General features: G+C 45.1%; 2 protein-coding genes across 8 annotated transcripts in view; both read right to left on the bottom strand.

Annotated features, from left to right (window-relative positions):
• The window catches only part of UBE2U (ubiquitin conjugating enzyme E2 U), a 56303-nt gene extending 41348 nt beyond the window's left edge, over window positions 1-14955 (bottom strand). For 4 of the 7 annotated variants that reach the window (XM_073642660.1, XM_073642656.1, XM_073642658.1 and 1 more), the window contains exon 1: window positions 8951-9210. Coding sequence is in view for 2 of the 7 variants with exons in the window: in XM_073642655.1 (XP_073498756.1) it covers window positions 14577-14681 (105 nt within the window). In the remaining 5 variants the exon portion in view is untranslated. Of the gene's footprint in view, window positions 1-8950; window positions 9212-14576 lie in introns of those variants that run through there. The other 3 variants (XM_073642655.1, XM_073642659.1, XM_073642657.1) reach the window with 3 other exon arrangements.
• A 2229-nt stretch (window positions 14956-17184) lies between these two features.
• Window positions 17185-21191, bottom strand: part of ROR1 (receptor tyrosine kinase like orphan receptor 1) — a 308028-nt gene continuing 304021 nt past the window's right edge. Inside the window, exon 9 of the mRNA XM_073643816.1 lies at window positions 17185-20848. Within this exon, the coding sequence (XP_073499917.1) occupies window positions 19424-20848 (1425 nt within the window). The 3' untranslated portion in view covers window positions 17185-19423. The remainder of the gene's footprint in view (window positions 20849-21191) is intronic.

Raw genomic sequence — 21191 nt, 5'->3', positions numbered from 1 at the left:
CTATGTGGGGCCCATTATTCTGTATGGAGGACTATGTGGGGCCCATTATTCTGTATGGAACACTATGTGAGGCCCATTATACTGTATGGAGGTCTATGTGGGGGCCATTATACTGTATGGAGGACTATGTGGGGCCATTATACTGTATGGAGGACTGTGGGCCTATTATACTGTATGGAGGACTATGTGGGCCATTATACTGTATGGAGGACTATGTGCAGCCATTATTCTGTATGGAGGACTATGTGGGGCCCATTATGCTGTATGGAGGACTATGTGGGGCCCATTATACTGTATGGAGGACTATGTGGGGCCATTATTCTGCATGGAGGACTTTGTGGGGCCCATTATACTGTATGGAGGACTATGTGGGGCCCATTATTCTGTATGGAGGACTATGTGGGGCCATTATACTGTATGGAGGACTATGTGAGGCCATTATACTGTATGGAGGACTATGTGAGGTCCATTATTCTGAATGGAGGACTATGTGGGGCCATTATTCTGTATGGAGGACTATGTGGGGCCCATTATTCTGTATGAAGTACTTTGTGGGGCCCATTATTCTGTATATAGGACTATGTGAATCCCATTATTCTGTATGGAGGACTATGTGGGGCCCATTATTCTGTATGGAGGACTATGGGGGGCCCATTATTCTGTCTGGAGGACTATGTGGGGCCCATTATTCTGTATGGAGGACTATGTGGGGCCCATTATACTGTATGGAGGACTATGTGGGGCCCATTATACGGTATGGAGGACTATGTGAGGCCCATTATTCTGTATGGAGAACTATGTGATGCCCATAATACTGTATCAAGGACTATGTGGGGCACATTATTCTGTATGGAAGACTATGTGGGGCACATTATTCTGTATGGAAGACTATGTGGGGCCCATTATTCTGTATGGAGGACTATGTGGAGCCCATTATTCTGTATGGAGGACTATGTGATGCCCATAATACTGTATCAAGGACTATGTGGGGCACATTATTCTGTATGTAGGACTATGTGGGGCCCATTATTCTGTATGGAGGACTATGTGGGGCCCATTATTCTATATCGAGGACTATGTGGGGTCCATTATACTGTATGGAGGACTATGTGGGGCCATTATACTGTATGGAGGACTATATGGGGCCCATTATACTGTATGAAGGACTATCTGGGGTCCATTATTCTGTATGGAGGACTATGTGGAGCCCATTATTCTGTATATAGGACTATGTGGATCCCATTATTCTGTATGGAGGACTATGCGGGGTCCATCATTCTGTATAGAGGACTATGTGGGGTCCATTATTCTGCATAGAGGACTATGTGAGGTCCATTATTCTGTATAGAGGACTGTGTGGGGCCCATTATTCTGTACGGAGGACTATTTGTGGCCTACTATACTGTACGGAGGACTATGTGGGGCCATTATTCTGTATGGAGGAGTATGTGGGGCAATCATACTGTATGGAGAACTATGTGGGGCCCATTATACGGTATGGAGGACTATGTGGGGTCCATTATTCTGTATAGAGGACTATGTGGGGCCCATTATTCTGTATGGAGGAATATATGGGGCCCATTATTCTGTACAAAGGACTATGTGGGGTCCATTATTTTGTATAGAGGACTATGTGGGGCCCACTATTCTGTATGGAGGACTATGCGGGGCCCATTATACTATATGGAGAACTCTGCGGGGCCAACTATTCTGTATGGAGGACTATGTGGGGCCCATTATTCTGTATAGAGGACTATGTGGGACCATTATTCGGTATCGAGGACTATGTGGGGCCCATTATATGGTATGGAGGACTATGTGGGGTCCATTATTCTGTATAGAGGACTATGTGGGCCCATTATTCTGTATGGAGGACTATGTGGGCCCCATTATTTTGTATGGAGGACTATGTGGGGCCCATTATTTTGTATGGAGGACTTTGTGGGGCCCATTATACTGTATACTAGTTGGCCCGTGACTTTGTCGAATTTTTTAATTTTGGCCCTGTGTGTGTTTGAGTTTGACGTCCCTGCTCTAAACCAATATAGATCCCAGACCAGACCTACTACACAGTTACAAACCCAAAAGATATAACAAATGTAAGCCCCAAAAACTTATATGAAACTCAGGGCAGATTCCCTAAATCATTGCAGACCCGAAACCAGACAATAAACTAATACTATTCCAAAACTTGTAGACTATATAGACTTGGCAAGAACTATGTAGGACTGGCATAGACTAGGTAGAGTTGGTGTAGACTATGTTGGGTTGATGTAAACTATGTAGAGTTTGTGCGAATTATGTAGAGTTGGCGTAGACTATTTAGCGTTGTTGTAGACTAAATAGTCTGTACAATGTCTATCTAAAATTGATTTGGATTATGTTGGCCTAGACTATTTACAGTTGATATAGACTATGTACAGTTTGTGTAGATTATGTAGAGTTGGTGTAGACTAGACAGGGGGCACATAGCTACAAGATGTGGACCTGGATGGGGCACATAGCCACAGGATGGGGACCTGGATGGGGTACATAGCCACAAGATGGGGACCTGGATGGGGCACATAGCCACAAGATGGGGACCTGGATGGGGCACATAGCCACAGGATGGGGACCTGGATGGGGTACATAGCCACAAGATGGGGACCTGGATGGGGCACATAGCCACAAGATGGGGACCTGGATGGGGCACATAGCCACAAGATGGGGACCTGGATGGGGCACATAGCCACAAGATGGGGACCTGGATGGGGCACATAGCCACAAGATGAGGGCCTGGATGGGGCACATAGCCACAAGATGGGGACCTGGATGGGGCACAGAGCCACAAGATGGGGACCTGGATGGGGCACATAGCCACAAGATGAGGGCCTGGATGGGGCACATAGCCACAAGATGGGGACCTGGATGGGGCACAGAGCCACAAGATGGGGACCTGGATGGGGCACAGAGCCACAAGATGGGGACCTGGATGGGAACATTGCCACAGGATGGGGACCTGGATGGGGCACATAGCCACAGGATGGGGACCTGGATGGGCTACATAGCCACAAGATGGGGACCTGGATGAGGCACATTAGTACAAGATGAGGACCAGGATGGGGAACATTGCCACAAGATGGGGACCTGGATGGGGCACATAGCCACAGGATGGGGACCTGGATGGGGCACAGAGCCACAAGATGGGGACCTGGATGGGGCACAGAGCCACAAGATGGGGGCCTGGATGGGGCACATAGCCACAAGATGAGGACCTGGATGGGGCACAGAGCCACAAGATGGGGACCTGGATGGGGCACAGAGCCACAAGATGGGGACCTGGATGGGAACATTGCCACAGGATGGGGACCTGGATGGGGCACATAGCCACAGGATGGGGACCTGGATGGGCTACATAGCCACAAGATGGGGACCTGGATGAGGCACATTAGTACAAGATGAGGACCAGGATGGGGAACATTGCCACAAGATGGGGACCTGGATGGGGCACATAGCCACAAGATGGGGACCAGGATGGGGCACATAGCCACAAGATGGGGACCTGGATGAGGCACATTAGTACAAGATGAGGACCAGGATGGGGAACATTGCCACAAGATGGGGACCTGGATGGGGAACATTGCCACAAGATGGGGACCTGGATGGGGCACATAGCCACAAGATGGGGACCTGGATCGGGAACATTGCCACGGGATGGGGACCTGGATGGGGCACATAGCCACAAGGTGGGGATCGGGATGGGGCAAATAGCCACAGGATGGGGACCTGGATGGGGCACATTAGTACAAGATGGGGACTTGGATGGGGAACATTACTACAAGATGTTTGCCATTATTACTATATGATGCTAATTGTAAGACAATATTACTGTATGTGGCCAATTGGGGGAAACAAAATTGGAAAAATCAAAAAAATAAAAATAAAGCATGAAAAAATATTGGGCACTAAAAATGCTGTTTTATATGTAAAGTAAAGTAAACACAAAAAAGTGCACGTTTATTATTGCCACATCCATAACGACCCAAGTTATAAAAAAATAAACACGGCAAAAATGTTCAAAAGGTGTATACAAAAAAAATGGTATCACTAAAAATGTCACATTGAACAAAGAATGCGGCCCCCCAAATTAAAATTTTTTCCATGTGCGGCCCAATGCGGCCCGCAGGCACCGGAGCCCCCGTAATGATTGCGGCCTGGTCCTGAGGGGACCAGGATGGGCACATTACTACAAGATGGGGACCAGGGTGGGGACATTACTACAAGATGGGGACCAGGGTGGGGACATTACTACAAGATGGGGACCAGGATAGGCACATTATTGCAAGATGAGGACCAAGATGGGCACATTACTACAAGACGGGGACCGGGATAGGCACATTACTACAAGACGAGGACCGGGATGGGCACATTACTACAAGACGAGGACCGGGATGGGCACATTACTACAAGATGGGGACCAGGATAGGCACATTACTACAAGACGAGGACCGGGATGGGCACATTACTACAAGATGAGGACCAAGATGGGCACATTACTACAAGATGGGGACCAGGATAGGCACATTACTGCAAGATGAGGACCAAGATGGGCACATTACTACAAGATGGGGACCAGGATGGGCACATTACTACAAGACGAGGACCGGGATGGGCACATTACTACAAGATGAGGACCAAGATGGGCACATTACTACAAGATGGGGACCAAGATGGGCACATTACTACAAGATGAGGACCGGGAGATGGGCACATTACTACAAAATGGGGACCAGGATGGGCACATTACTACAAGACGAGGACCGGGATGGGCACATTACTACAAGATGGGGACCAAGATGGGCACATTACTACAAGACAAGGACCGGGAGATGGGCACATTACTACAAAATGGGGACCAAGATGGGCACATTACTACAAAATGGGGACCAAGATGGGCACATTACTACAAGATGGGGACCAGGATGGGCACATTACTGCAAGATGAGGACCAAGATGGGCACATTACTACAAGATGGTGACCAGGATGGGGCACATTACTACAAGATATGGACTAGGATGGGGACATTACTACAAGACGAGGACCGGGATGGGCACATTACTACAAGATGAGGACCGGGAGATGGGCACATTACTACAAAATGGGGACCAGGATGGGCACATTACTACAAGACGAGGACCGGGATGGGCACATTACTACAAGATGGGGACCAAGATGGGCACATTACTACAAGACAAGGACCGGGAGATGGGCACATTACTACAAAATGGGGACCAAGATGGGCACATTACTACAAAATGGGGACCAAGATGGGCACATTACTACAAGATGGGGACCAGGATGGGCACATTACTGCAAGATGAGGACCAAGATGGGCACATTACTACAAGATGGTGACCAGGATGGGGACACTACTACAAGATGGGGACCAGGATATGCACATTACTACAAGATGGGGACCAGGATGGGCACATTACTACAAGATGGGGACCAGGATGGGCACATTACTGCAAGATGAGGACCAAGATGGGCACATTACTACAAGATGGTGACCAGGATGGGGACACTACTACAAGATGGGGACCAGGATATGCACATTACTACAAGATGGGGACCAGGATGGGCACATTACTACAAGATGGTGACCAGGATGGGGCACATTACTACAAGATATGGACTAGGATGGGGACATTACTACAAGACGAGGACCGGGATGGGCACATTACTACAAGATGAGGACCGGGAGATGGGCACATTACTACAAAATGGGGACCAGGATGGGCACATTACTACAAGACGAGGACCGGGATGGGCACATTACTACAAGATGGGGACCAAGATGGGCACATTACTACAAGACAAGGACCGGGAGATGGGCACATTACTACAAAATGGGGACCAAGATGGGCACATTACTACAAAATGGGGACCAAGATGGGCACATTACTACAAGATGGGGACCAGGATGGGCACATTACTGCAAGATGAGGACCAAGATGGGCACATTACTACAAGATGGTGACCAGGATGGGGACACTACTACAAGATGGGGACCAGGATATGCACATTACTACAAGATGGGGACCAGGATGGGGACATTCCTACAAGACGAGGACCGGGATGGGCACATTACTACAAGATGCGGACCAGGATGGGGACATTACTACAAGATGGGGACCAGGATGGGGCACATTACTACAAGATAGGGACCAGGATGGGCACATTACTACAAGATGGGGACCAGAATGGGAACATTCCTACAAGACGAAGACCGGGATGGGCACATTACTACAAGATGGGGACCAAGATGGGGGACATTACTACTACAAGATGGGGACATTACTATAAGAAGTTGGTCAGAATTACTATATGGTGCAAATTGTAAAAAAAAATCACTGTATGAGGCCAATTAGGGGACACAAAAAGGAAATAAAAATTGTAAAAACTGTAAACTTGTAAAAATTATAAAACTGTACCATAGCCCATAAAATGAATGCCATGTAAAAGAATAAAATAAATAAGCCAAAAGTGTTCAAAAAATTATCCAAAAGGTGTATAGAAAAAAACAATATGGTATCATTAAAAATTTCATATCATCCTGCAAAGAATGCAGCCCTTCAAATTCACATTTTTCTATGTGTGGCCCATATACTTAGCCAAGTTTGAGACCCCTGGTGTAGATCATGTAGAGCTAGTGCAGATTATATATCCAGGCGACGGTCTCTCTTACAGTCACAGCTGAGGGGCCCATCTCTGTGCACACAGTACACAGCTGCAGACCAGCACATGGGGCTCGGAGACTGCGGCCTGTCGCGGAGGGGCCGGTGTGAGAGCACAGAGGATGTTGAATACTTTTCTGCTTGTTTGGTAAATTGTATTAGTCACTTATCATGCTCGGCTGCCCCTCACATATGGGAACGTTCTGGATTACAAGTCTTAAACTAGACGCAGATTTATTTTACTGCACAGCCCAGAACAATCACGAGGAAATAAAGGACGGTCTTTACAAAACAAATTATTGTGACCGCATCTTTATAATCACCCGGAGACGCAAAATAAACTCCGTGCAGATCACAGTGGCTGTAATAATGAACCTGCTGCCACTGGTCCTTCCTCCTGCTAGACTGGGGCACAGGATCCTGCACTGAGCCCGCAGCTCCATCAATATCTGACAAGTGGGAGGGAACATTACTACAACCCTCATCTATGCATAGAACAGACACTCAGAAAGTACCAAAGTCCAAAACTGGTTCTAGCCATTATTTCAGTTTTACCTTTACTTTAAAGAGGAAAGATGACTCGCCATAAACACATATGTTTTTACCTGGTGTGAACGCCGCTGTTCTCCTGAATCCGGCGATGTTTTTCTTTTCTTCCTGCGCCTCTCCGTTCCTGAGATATGGCCTCGCTTTCCTCTAAATAAAGCTAGTATTTTCAGGCAAGTGGGCGTGGTCCTAAACTCTCCTCTGTGGATGTCTTCTTGAGGACCACACCCCATTGGCTAAAACCCCCTAAGCTTACATACCACAAAGAGGAGTCATATCTCATGATCGGAGAGGCGTAGAAACAAAAGAAAAGCATCGCCGGATACAGGAGAACAGCGGCATTTACACCAAAAAATATCTATATATTTATGGCAAGTGACAGGACCTATTTAAAGGGATATTCCCCTTTTTCCTAATGTATAATTTCTTTTCATATTTCAGTAAGCTGTAGACTCCACTAGAAACTTCTTCTACCATGTTGCAATTATATCTAAAACTACACTTACCACTGACCCACAGGGACCATGTCAGAGCAGGAGATGATCTGAAGGTCCTAGCAAACAGCATACAAGATCTCAGCTCCCTGGATCCCAGGTCCGACAGCAACTAAACTGCAGAACTATTTACAACTCTTTCATTCTTCTAAGTTATTCTTGCAGAAATCCAAGCTCTGCTGTGAAAGCGACGTCACTCACAAATATCAAACACAATTTCAGTCGCAGAAATTTTTGTCCAAAATTGGCGCCGCTCTCTACTACAGCTTCTGTTTGGTGTTACAGCTCCGTCTGATTCAACTGAGTGAGAATATCAGTTACATGTTATAGACAGCTGCACTACCAGACACAACCTGTACATAATAGTGGCGCTGTTCAGCTGCACTACCAGACACAACCTGTACACAACAGCGGCGCTGTTCAGCTGCACTACCAGACACAACCTGTACACAATAGTGGCGCTGTTCAGCTGCACTACCAGACACAACCTGTACACAATAGTGGCGCTGTTCAGCTGCACTACCAGACACAACCTGTACACAATAGTGGCGCTGTTCAGCTGCACTACCAGACACAACCTGTACACAACAGTGGCGCTGTTCAGCTGCACTACCAGACACAACCTTACATAGTTACATAGTTTATAAGGCCGAAAAAAGACAAGCGTCCATCCAGTTCAGCCTATTAAACCTGTACACAACAGTGGCGCTGTTCAGCTGCACTACCAGACACAACCTGTACACAACAGTGGCGCTGTTCAGCTGCACTACCAGACACAACCTGCACACAACAGCAACGCTGTTCAGCTGCACTACCAAACACAACCTGTACACAACAGTGGTGTTGTTCAGCTGCACTACCAGACACAACCTGTACACAACAGCGGCGCTGTTCAGCTGCACTACCAGACACAACCTATACACAATAGTGGCGCTGTTCAGCTGCACTACCAGACACAACCTGAACACAGCAGTGGACACATTGAGCATCAATACCAGACACAGAGAAGGCGGAGATGCTGTTAAGCTGCAATACCAAAAAACAGCCACCAGAGAACAGTGGCACTGTTGAGCTACAATACCAGACATGCTGTTTTTGGAAGCAAAGTAGACCCATTTTTTTTCTAAATTTTCTGCTTTATCAACACAAAGTGTTCCAAAACTGGAAGGGAAGGAAACTTAAATGTCACTTACGTACTGCTTGGATTAAGGTGATATTCCTCATGAATATGCAGTTACATTATAACATCCCGCTTTCTCGTAGATCTGTGTTTTCTTGCATTGTCTCTAATAGTACAATTATCAGATCCAGTGATCGTCGGATCCAGATATGAAAAATATACTGGAAGTTATCTCTCGTCCAGAGATCCCAGTTTCTGTGTGACTGGGTGCGCTGGTGACAGACCAGGTTTGTTAGACTCCATTGTGTGTGTTTCTATAGCACCGAGGCCTCCAGCGGACGAGGGATGGGATAAAGACTTAACCAGTTCATGACTGCACAGTAGCTGCATGAAGTGTCAGGATGGGGCAGAACCTCCCATGATCGGCTCTGCTACATACAGAGATGGGAACCCAATAATTGCTCTTATGAGTGAAGTGAGATACAGTAACAGGAGTCACCAGCAGAGCGGCGCATCTTAAAGCTCCTAGGACCCAATATTAAATCTGTAACAGGGCCCCCACCTGCCATATTCCCATAAACCTTTAATTCCGTCCACAATCCATCTGAGAACGCCAACAAAACATCCTGGGAAGTCTCCCTCCTTTCATCTGCATATTTCACAAGATACCTGCCCACTATCCGGAGTAGCAGAGTTCTGGACGCAGCTCACCTGTGCTGCGTCCAAAACTCTGCGTTCTATGTTAGAAGCGCAGCGGTTGGGATTTATAGAAGTCTATTTGACGCCGCGCAAACTCACCCGTGGCATGGGTTTACCAGCCGCAGCATGTCAATTTCTGTTGTAGAGACGCAATAGAAATTTCCCCAGTAGAATATATAGGGTGCGGTAACTCTGCTTTGTGAGAGGGGTATGGGCTGAGGAGTCTACTAAAAGCAAAGAGGGCGCAAGAGAGTCTTGTGTCCACTACAGGATCCGTAGTTTTAAAGGGAATGTGTCATCCAATGGCATATTATTTAAATCAATTTTTTTGCGTTAAATGTATTTTTAAAAAATATTTGGCAATGTTTTTTTTTTTTTTGTATTACGATCTTTATTAAACTAAAAAAAATAGTAATCTTGTATTTTTGACACTGGCCACTGGAGCTACATTAGATTCATATTTCTTGTTTTATCAGGAAAAGGTTTCAGCAGGCTCCTTATCATCAGAGGCAGGATCACAATCACTGATAAAACTAATCCGACACAGCTCCTTCTGCCATTATGACTTTTACACACGCTCATTAGATGCTTCAATACAAAAGATATGGTCATTGCAGCTAATGTACATGTGAATTTCCTGAAACCCCCCCCCCCTACTCCAGAAAGTTGGAGTCTAAAATAGCCCCAATGGCAAGTGTCAAAATAGCAAGATTTCTAATTTTTATTTTTACTACAGATTGTGATATGGAAAAAAAAAAACATTGCCAAATAATGTTTAAAAAAAACCACATTCACATGTAAAGTGCCATGGAATAAATGGCGCTATAATAATAAATAATAATAATAATAACATTAAACAAAAAAGCTTGACATTTTCTGATGACACATTCGCTTTAAAGGGGGATTGACAATAGCTATAAACCCACAGTTCACATTTGGAGATAATTCCAATGGATTCGTCCAGGACAAACACATTCTTCTGATAATTGAAACTCTGATTCTATTTCCCCCTTTTCAGGTTTTCAGTACTTGATCCCTTGGCTGTTTGATGTCAGTGTGTACATAAGATCTGTTTTTAATAACGCTTTGCAGGCAGAGATATCGGCGCCGGGCGATGGAAGACTGGAGCTTAGTATGAAACGATCCATTGGGGAACAAAGCCTGGCCCAAAAGGAGAATTATCCAAATATTAAGGAATGTGATGTTTATACAATGTCCTCATTGTAGCACATTAAATGTTAATGCGCACATACGAAAAAAGACGTATAAAACACAGAGAGGTTTATAAGGTGTAGGACATGTTCTTGCTGCATGTAATCAGGTCTGCCCAGATTCATCAATGACTGTGCAGTGAGCAGTATGCTAGATGAAATGCATTATTAAAAAAAATTGCATATTTAAATTCTGTTTCTATAATAAGCATATATTGTTTTTCTCCCATTTTGGTGATGATTTTTTGCAACTCACTTCTTAGTTTTCCTGTGAAATAGAATTATTAGCAGTAAAAGAAATGCTCAGTAGAGTCAACTCATTAACATTAGAGGGCAGGGTCAGTAGTCATCTCATTATCATTAGAGGGCAGGGTCAGAAGAGTCATCTCATTATCATTGGGGGGCAGGGTCAGAAGAGTCATCTCATTATCATTAGAGGGCAGGGCCGGAAGAGTCATCTCATTATCATTGGGGGGCAGGGTCAGAAGAGTCATCTCATTATCATTAGAGGGAAGGTTCAGAAGAGTCATCTCATTATAATTTGAGTGGGAAATGTCAGTAGTCATCTCAATATCATTAGAGGGCAGGGTCAGTAAATTCATCTTATTATTATTAGAGAGTATGATAAATAGTTATCTCATTATCATCAATGGGAAGGATCAGCAGAGTCACCTGATGATCATTAAAGGGCAGGGTCAGCAGTCATCCCCTTATCATTAGAGAACAGGATCAGTAGTCATCTCATTATCATTAGAGGCCAGGGTTAGTAGCATCATCTCAATATCATTAAAGGCTAGGGTCAGTAAATTAATCTAATTAACATTAGAGGCAGGGTCAGCAGTCATCTCATTATCATTAAAGGGTAGGGTCAGTAGAGTCATCTCATTATCATTAGAGGGCAGGGTCAATAGTCATCTCATTATCATTAGAGGGCGGGGTCAGCAGTCATATCATTATCATTAGAGGGCAGAGTAAGCAGAGTTATATCATTATCATTAAAGAGCGTAGTCAGCAGAGTCATATGTTCATTAGAAGGTATGTTCAGTAGAGTCATTTCATTATCGTTAGAAGTTAAGATCAGTAAAGTAATCTCATTATTATTAGAGAGTATGACAAATAGAGTTATCTCATTATCATCAGTGGGAATGATCAGCAGAGTCATCTGATGATCATTAGAGAGCAGGATCAGTAGTTATTTCATTATCATTAGAGGGCGGATTCAGTATTTGCAGCAACCCGAGGGTTCGGTTGCTACAGGGGTATTGCACCTCACCCAGAGGTGTGATATTCCACTGCCAGGTAAGGATGGAGTGTGGACCAGGGCTCAGTTAGCTGCATACACACACACACCACATTTCCGGGGGACAGCTCGACGGTGCTCCCAGCTGCGGGCACAACTGACCATGTCCCTGGCTGGAGTGGGGAGTGGGAAGAGAACCCTGTGGTGTAGGAGCAGAAAGGGGGCAGTTTCTGGGAGCACAGGAAGGAGCTCATTGGGTGCAGGTCACCTGAGCTCAGACACAGAGAAGCAGCTAAAAGGTGGAGGCCATCTTAGGAGGGAAGTCAGTCAGTCGGAGCAGAAGGGAGAGAGAGAGAGCTGACAGGGAGCAGCGGCTCAGGCTGAGCTCAGCTCCAGGATGCAGGCCTAGAGAAAAGGCCGGGGCCGGAGAGGAGAAGAGGAGAAGAAGAAGGAAGGAAGGAGGAGAGACAGAGGAGTGGAAAGGCTCCAGAAACAAGAAGGCAGAAGGGACCCTAAGAGTGCAGAACGGCCAGCAACTGTTGCATAACCGCATTCTACCGGGTGGGTCAGGCCGTGGAAAGGTACCGGATCCCTAAGTTGGTGGAGGCGAATCTACCCTCAGCCAAGAACCGGAGGTTGTGACCATTTATTGGTGCGATCCCCCGCTAAACCTGCTAGGAAGGTACCATATAGGATAGCGGGAAGCGAAGGCCAACGCTTACCCGACACAGTCCGTGGTAGCCGGACAGAAGTCAGGACACTGGTGGGGCATGAGAGGCCAGAGAAAGGACAGAAGGGGGTCCTGTGACATACTCCTGAATTGCCTGGGGGTTGACCGAGCCCCTCACCTGGTGGACGCAGCACGGCTTGGGCAGTCCTTGCTGACAGAAGTGACTTGAATAACAACTGTGAGTAAAAGACCCTGTACTGCATCATTGGACTCTGTGTGATTTCTGCTGCGCCTGCACCATCACCCCCAGCATCCACTTACACTGCCCTGAGGCTACACTCCTCCCGTGGGGAGTTATCCTACCCCTGTGCTGCACACCAACACCAGCCTCAGCGGTCTGCCTCGCAGCGGCGGTTATCTCTGACCGCAATCCACGGGTGGCGTAGTCAGACATTAATAACCACCATAAACATAGATTGCACGTGGCTTGACCACCCTGAGCCACGGGACCGGGTTGCCACTACTACTCCCCAGCGACACACAGAGACCCGGTTCCGGGTACCCCACGGCCCAGGGGGCGAGTCATATTCATTTCATTATCATTAGAGGGCAGGATCAGCAGAGTCATCTCATTATCATTAGAGGGCAGGGTCAGCAGAGTCATCCCCTTATCATTAGAAAGCAGGATCAGTAGTTATCTCATTATTATTAGCGAGCAGGGTCAGTAGTCATCTCATTATCATTAGAGGGCAGTCAGTAGAGTCATCTTATCATTAGAGGACAAGGTCAGTAGAGTCATCTCATTATCATTAGAGGGCAGTGTCAGAAGTCATCTCATTATCATTAGAGGGCAGGATCAGCAGTCATCTCGTTATCATTAGAGGGCAGGGTCAGTAGAGTCATCTTATCATTAGAGGGCAAGGTCAGCAGAGTCATCTCATTATCATTTGAGGGCAGGGTCAGGCGAGTCATATCATTATTATTAGAAGGCAGGGTTAGCAGTCATCTCATTATCATTAGAGGGCAGGCTCAGCATAGTCCGATTATTACCAGAGGGCAGGGTCAGTATTGTAATCTCATTTTCATTAGCGGGCCGGTTTAGCCAGTTTATAGCATTTTCTTTATTAATTAAAGGGAGTCTGTTTCCATGTTTTTACCACAAAATCTGAGAGCAGCGTGATGTAGAAACAGTGATCCTTATGCTGGCAATGTATCACTTTCTGGGATGGGCTGCTTGCTGTAGTTTTGATAAAATCATGGTTTATCACCAGTAGATTATCACAAGAGGACTAGTAAACCTTCTGCCACGTAGTCCAACCACAACCCCACCACTGATTGGCAGCTTTCTGCCTATGCACAGTGTACACAGAAATCTGCCAATCAGTGGTGTGGGCGGGGTTATACAGAGCTCAGCACTTAGAGAACTGCTAAATCGGCAGCAGATAAAAATTGTGATTTTATCAAAATTGCAGCAAGCAACCCAGGAAGCGATACATCGCTGAAATCAGGGTCTCTACCCCTACACCATGCTGCTCTCAGAAGGGGAAGCAAAAACCCGGTGACAGATTTCCTTTATTCAGAACTGAAGTTTGGACCTAAATCAAAAAGATGTTCATAGTTGGAAATAATCTATATTCTGAGTGGCTGATATAGGGAGATAGGATAGTGGCCCCCAGTGTGTCCAGGGGCCGATGTGATTGTCCAGGCTACACTTGAGATGAATGAATATTATATACAGAGCATTTGTGTATTGCACAGCGCTGCGTACATTACCCAGCAGAGCAGTCATTAAACCGTAGGAGGTTTGGTGTGTGGTGTGTTGCGGTTTATTGCTGTGTCGCTCTGCAGTGAATGGACGGTCTATGACTTGACGTCTTACCTTTTTGCAGCGAGCTTTGCTTGCACATAACTTTTTAGAATCCAGAAGAATGATTTTATGAATATGGATAAATCTCCGGCAACACACGGGCCTGTATTTAATCATCTTCTGGAAATTCTATCTTCTCCTTCAGCTCTGTACATTAAAATGTAGCATGGCTTCCAAATTTCCTTTAACAGGTTGGCTGTGAAATCTGCAGCCAGAAGGTTTCCTGAAAGTTCCCATTCATTGTGCAGTCGGCTAAAGGTGAAGCGACCACGGCTGACTCTTAATATTCGGTGACACTATTAGTACAAATATTATTAGTGTGAGAAGCCAGAAAGCGTCCAATATTCCACTCGGTGCTCTATACCGTCCGCTTACACCTCTGCTATGGGTATTTAACACTTTGTATCCTCTGGCATGGAGCTAGTGGGAACCTACTTCTGCCTCCTAAACATTAATCACTGCCCCTTTAATCAGACTCCACCCCTTCTAACATTTCCCCTGAAACATGGAGTCGGCCAAGTGGTGAAAGGTCTCTTATTCACTGGCAGATTTCTCCAAAGCTGTTAAGTTTCAGAGCTTTGCTGAATCCTCTGTAGGCTCCTGAGTAGGACAGAAATTACTTAATACTTTCCATTTTATTCTTTATTTTCAGCTTCATTGCCCCTTTAATTGGCACGTGGATGATATTAGTCATTAGGATATGCCAGCACAATTCAGAACCATGTTTGGGGTGATGATCTCACCTCGTATACCGGATTATCCGGTATATACTTAATTGTAGCACATTTTATGTAACGTGCAAAAAAAAAAAAAAAATGAATGACCTGAAGCGTACTTGTTCGTTCACACAAAACCTGTAGAAACCTATAATATTGTTGCTCTCACCCCAGCAGTTAAAACTGTCTTTTGTGCACATACCAGTATAATATGTACAGGAACTATCCTGATTTTCATGCTCTGTAACTTTACATCGACTCTTTTAAAGTTGGCGGTTCCTTTGTATCAGCATTCTGCCAGCACTATATGTGTGGGAGCTCCCTTTTAAGCATATATTGCTCTTACCGTTGTACAATAGCTTGCCTTGAACTGAAAACCACCTCTCTGTTATGTCTGTATGTAGTAATACAAAAGATCAGCGGCAGAGAGGTAAAAACCTGCTCCCAATTCCTGTAGACAGATGTAGACCCATCCCCACTTCCTGTAATCTGTCTCAGCATTTATGAAGTTTTTTTACATCAATAAGTTGATGGTAAATTAGATATTAGAAGAAAAGTTAAAAAAATATAATTTTTTTTTTTTTATTTCTATAGGGTATGTTTAGTTGTGGACAGTTGTGCTCAAGTCTAAATCCTGTGAAGGGTCAGCACCTAGCACCTTCCTTCAGTGTCCTTCTTGCACAAAGACCATCTTGAACAACCATCATGTATGGGTCCGTGCTGTAGTCCCTTGCACGGCCGGCGGCCCGGAGCGCCGCTGTACAGGGAGAACTTTGAGGGTGTCGCGGCACAAATACAATCCTGTAACTCCTTCATTTTCAGGATCAGTTGGAGTCTCTACTGTTCTTACAGAGGCTGATTTCAGTCTCAGGGTGCAGTCAGACGGCCGTATAAATTGCACCAAGATAGGACTGCAGTGCATGGACTGGCCGGCAGCTCTCCCCACTTTCATATATTTCTATGTAGCTGTCATGTTCGGGTCAGGATAGCCGCCGGCCAGTCCATGCACTGCGGTCCTATTTATATGGCCGTCTGACTGCGCCCTGAAGGGACAGCAATATATAGCAACCTTTAATATCCAATGCTAACCCCTCACTAGCGCCCCCTGCTGTAGGCAAAAAGTAGAACACTTCAAGTTTGTAACAAAAGAAGAGAACACGAAGAGGTAAAACGCAGCCTTGTATTTCCACATCTGCGGTATAAAACATAACACTTTTGTGCAAAACTCATAATACAAAACTGTAAATTTAGCAAACAGCTTCTTCTCCCCCGTAATTACAAAAAAACTAGTATTTATATACAAAAACCGACAGTGTGAAGATCATCATAATATCAGAGATACGGTCTGAGCAATGCTGAGTGGTTTTCATAAGAACGACATATATTCACTACAAAAAGTTTTCCTACAAGTAAAAAAAACAGAAGACGACGGGAAGAAAGCGGCAGCCGCAGTTCACTGGTTGGCAGACATCATTACCTAAGCAATGGGAACGTTTGTGCAGACGCCCAAACATAGTGAGTCTATAAGGAGGGAGTGATGACGAAAAACAAAACCATTTGGATACGTGGTACAGAGCAGGGGTCTCCAACCTGCGATCTCCGGCTGTGGAGAAACTGCAACCCCCTGCTGCCCCGGGACAGCAAACTCCTGAAAATACCTGCAAAGTTATATTTTTGACTCTTTCCCGTCATGCCTTGGGGTGGAGCGCTCATTGCCTTCATAGGGGGAAATTTCTTGCTCAATGTCACTACCTATGGGACAACTGATTTTGCATAAGCTGTAAGAAGAGTTTTGGAGGGGAAGTGACAACAGGTCCAAGTACATTTCGGGCTTACAAAAGTAGTTGTCATTACTATAATACTGCCCCCTACAGGAAAAAAAACTTTACCATGAACAGATGAACAGATAGGGGAAATTTTAGACTGGTTTGATCATGATGTTACCTGTCATCCTTATACTTACTTGCCAAAAAGTTTTTGCTTTTAAAGGGGTTATCCACAGAAGAGCCAATAATGATCCCTTTGGATCTCACTGCTTGGATCTGAACTGATCCCAAAAGTAGGGCTCTAAAGTGCTCCGTCTAAATGGAGCAATGGGTGCACATGCGCTCCACCACTTCATTCACTGCGTGGCAATTGTTCCATTGAAATGAAGCACTTTAGATCCCTTCTTTAGTGACTGGTGGAAGTCCCAGGGGTGGGATCCACAGCGATCAGCACGTGACTTACATTATGATCTTTAATGGTAAAGTCTTGAGCCCAAAACATCTTGCATTTGTGGACTTGCTGCGTTTGCATGAGGTCGTCTGTCACATTATAACCACATTGATTATCATTAGATGTGATGTCGGGAGTCCCACAGACAATGGACTGAGCGGTGGAGCGCCATGTGCAGACATCGCTCCATTCCAACGAGCACTTGTGATCTCTTCTGTACGGGCTGGTGTGGTCTCAGTGGTGGGATCTACAGTGATCATGTGCCACTTGCGACCAAAACATGAATCGGGTTTGGACTTTTTGGAAACAGTTGTGTCGTGTTGACGTTTTGGACCGACGATCCTTTTGTTCTCCTGCATAAGCCACCGACAGAGGAGTCTGTCAGTGGCTCTTTCCTATAGCTGCTACTGTGTATGGAGGAGTCGGGAGAGACAGCTGCTGGCCCAACCATCTTTTGGCCGTCCTCTATCTATTCTGTATGGGGGTCGCTTTAGAAGTGAGGCCATCACAAATGCCATGAATTGATTCCTGTCTTAACAATCTCAGAATCCAAAAATTTCCCTTCTATCTGATCTTGTAGTTGGTGGCTTGTTGGCATTTTTTACTGTGCATGTAATTTATTGGCTAAGGATCTAGCATTTTTTTTTAGGTACAAATGGGGACAAAGAAATAAAAATAAATAAAAAGTGAAAAAGTGAAAAATAGAATAAATAAAAGGTAGACATTCTTTTAAGAGAAAAGACAAACTGAAAAGATTATTCATGATTAAAAAAAAAAATAAAAAAAAAATTCAATTTGTCCACAGGTAATGGAGCTGCAATACCAGCACAAGTAACGGACCAGTTCGGCGCTGTTTTTGGGAGAAAGCAGCCAGGTTTACAACAATATGGAGAAGGAAAATAGCCACCATAGCATTTTTAGAGGGTCTTAAACATTTAGAGGGACTTTAACATCTTAGGACTGGTCAACAATGTGTGACCGGTGGAGATGCGACACCCGGCACCCCCGCTGATCAGCTATTCCCGGTGTCGGCTGCACAGCACAGCTCTGTCGGCTGTATAGTAGCCGCAGTCGAGTACTGCACATCCGCCCCCTATTAAAATCAATAGGGTTGGATGTGCAGTACGTGGCAGCGGCCACTCCATCGATGGATCTGTGCTGTGCAGCTCCGTAACTGAGCAGTTTCAGCCAACGCCGACACCAGGAACAGCTGATCGGCGGGGGTGCCGGGTGTCACACCTCCACCCATCACACATTGATGACCAATCCTAAGAATAGGCCATCAATGTTAAAGTCTGGGACAATCCCTTTAATATTACAGAACATCCCAATTTTGGATACGAACCTTAATGTTCTGCTGGATGATAAAGTGATTTATTATGTCAGGTTCAACATGGAACATGCTCGGCCACCATTGTATAAAACCTCTAAATTCTTTAACTTATTACAAATTCTTTTAGTTATTACATCGAGCAGTCAATGGCTTTATAACGAGTCTTGGCTCAGTTAAGATCTTTGGAATAATTAGAAATGCATATATACACAATCAAAAGGGGTTGTCTCCAAGAAGAGCTCCACTCTTGTCTACAGGTTGTGTCTGGTATTAAAGATCAGCCCCATTAAAGACAATGGGGCTGAACTATAATATTACACAAATCCTGTAGACAGTAGTGTCCATGTTTTTCTAAGCCTGGACAATCCCTTTAAGGCAATGAATGGAGTCACCACGTTCCGGACTGCATACACGTCTGCCTGTTGAGGATAATATTCTAACTTCACAGAAGATACCTGAAGGACACATCCGCCGAACATCTGGAATGACCTCAGTTCAATAAAAATACTTTATATAAAACTTATTTTTTTTTCATTAAAATGTCCTTTCGATTGTTTTCCTGCATATAGTATGTACATATCTACCACAAAATATTACAACTCCGCTGAGATCATGGAGTCGTTGTGTCCGTGGAGGTCAGAGTCTTCCAGTAAAGAAGACTGTTTCATGTCCACCTTGTAGGGTTTCATACCTTTGCTTCCAAATGATTGTACTCCTATACTACTCGGATGGCTCTGCATAGACATATGTGATAGTAACGGGATGTTTGCATCCTGATTGGATCCTGAAGATGGTAAACTGGTCACGTGACCAGTACTCGTTGACCCGCTTGCACTACTTGGAGAGCGGCTCTTTGGTGGCGGGCAATGCTGAATGACTCTCGGAGGCCCTGGTGGTTGGTAGTGAGCGGTGGGAAAAGCAGCATATCCAGGAGGGATAGGGTATCCATTTATAGGTATGAATCTTTGATTTTGAGGTAATGGTGGCCCTATAAAACCAGTAATTTGGGCCTGTGGCATTCCTTGTGGTGAAAAAATAAAATTAGGATACCTTTGATTGCTCAAATTGCTTACAGGGCTGGCACTCAGAGATGTGGTCTGCGTTGTGGCATTACCTCCCGATGGTGTAGTGGAGCTTGTATGGCTTGAAAGTCCTTCCCATGACCTCAGCCTCATGTGAATATCCTTGAACCTTGGCCTTCGAGATGGTATCTCTTGCCAACATTCAGTCATGAGACTATACATTCTTGGAGGACAGTCCTCAGAACATGGAAGCAGTTGCCTCTTCCTGACCATTTCGATGACTTCTTGGTTACTAAATCCATAGTAGGGTTGAAGACCAAAGCTGAATATTTCCCACAACACCACACCGTAAGACCAGATGTCCGAATCGCTGGAAAATTTGCCATACATGATGGCCTCTGGAGGCATCCATCGAATGGGAAGAAGGGACTTGTTTTGCACTCTGTAGTAGTCAGCTGAGTAGATTTCTCTCGAAAGTCCAAGGTCGGAGATTTTTATATGAAGTTGTTCTCCAACTAATATGTTCCGAGCGGCCAGGTCTTTATGAACAAAGAAGTGACTTGATAAATACTCCATCCCGGCGGCGATCTGAACAGCGATGTGAAGAAAATCTCCATGATCGAGGCTTGATTTAACAGTCCCATCTTCATCACTGCTGCAGCCAACATCTGAATGGGGGGACCTCATAATGAGGAATTCATGGAGATCCCCAAGATTCATGAACTCGAATAACATGCACACAGGCTGCTCCTGCGTGACCACTCCAAGAAGACACACAATGTTGGGATGGTGTAACTCCGCCATGAGAGACGCCTCCTGCTGGAACTCTGCCCATTGCTGGGGATTGTTATAATCCTTCAAAGTCTTGATGGCTACAAGTTGGGCGTGATCCATCCCTGGAAGGTAGAGGTGACCTTTGTAGATCTTTCCAAAGATACATTCCCCTAATTCTTCCATAAAGCGCACTGCAGACAGAGGGAGCTCCTTAGCCTTCGTCTGTATGAAGTAAAAAATTGAGAAAAATTATGAATTATTAACGGGGAAAACTTCCACCTACATAATACATGGCATCACAAAGGACATCATATTACAGTTTTATGGGCGTGTATAGTGTTTCACTTGAGACAAGAGAATGGATTTAAGGCAAATCAAATTCACTTTGAATTTCACCAAAAATTGGATTTGCCAAAACTAAAAAAATGTATGATTCGATTCACTCATATCCAGCAAAATGGCGATTGGACTGCAGTTTAGCGAGATTCTTTTTAGGACCAAGGCTAAAAAAATAAACATTATGACCACCTCGCACTTCACCTGCCCTGATGCCGCAGTTCCACGC

This window comes from Phyllobates terribilis, unplaced genomic scaffold (assembly GCF_046119375.1).
Source record: "Phyllobates terribilis strain yellow unplaced genomic scaffold, ASM4611937v1 Scaffold_8__6_contigs__length_399053987, whole genome shotgun sequence".
Taxonomy (NCBI): Eukaryota; Metazoa; Chordata; class Amphibia; order Anura; family Dendrobatidae; genus Phyllobates; species Phyllobates terribilis.
This window is presented reverse-complemented; position numbering and strand designations above follow the sequence as displayed.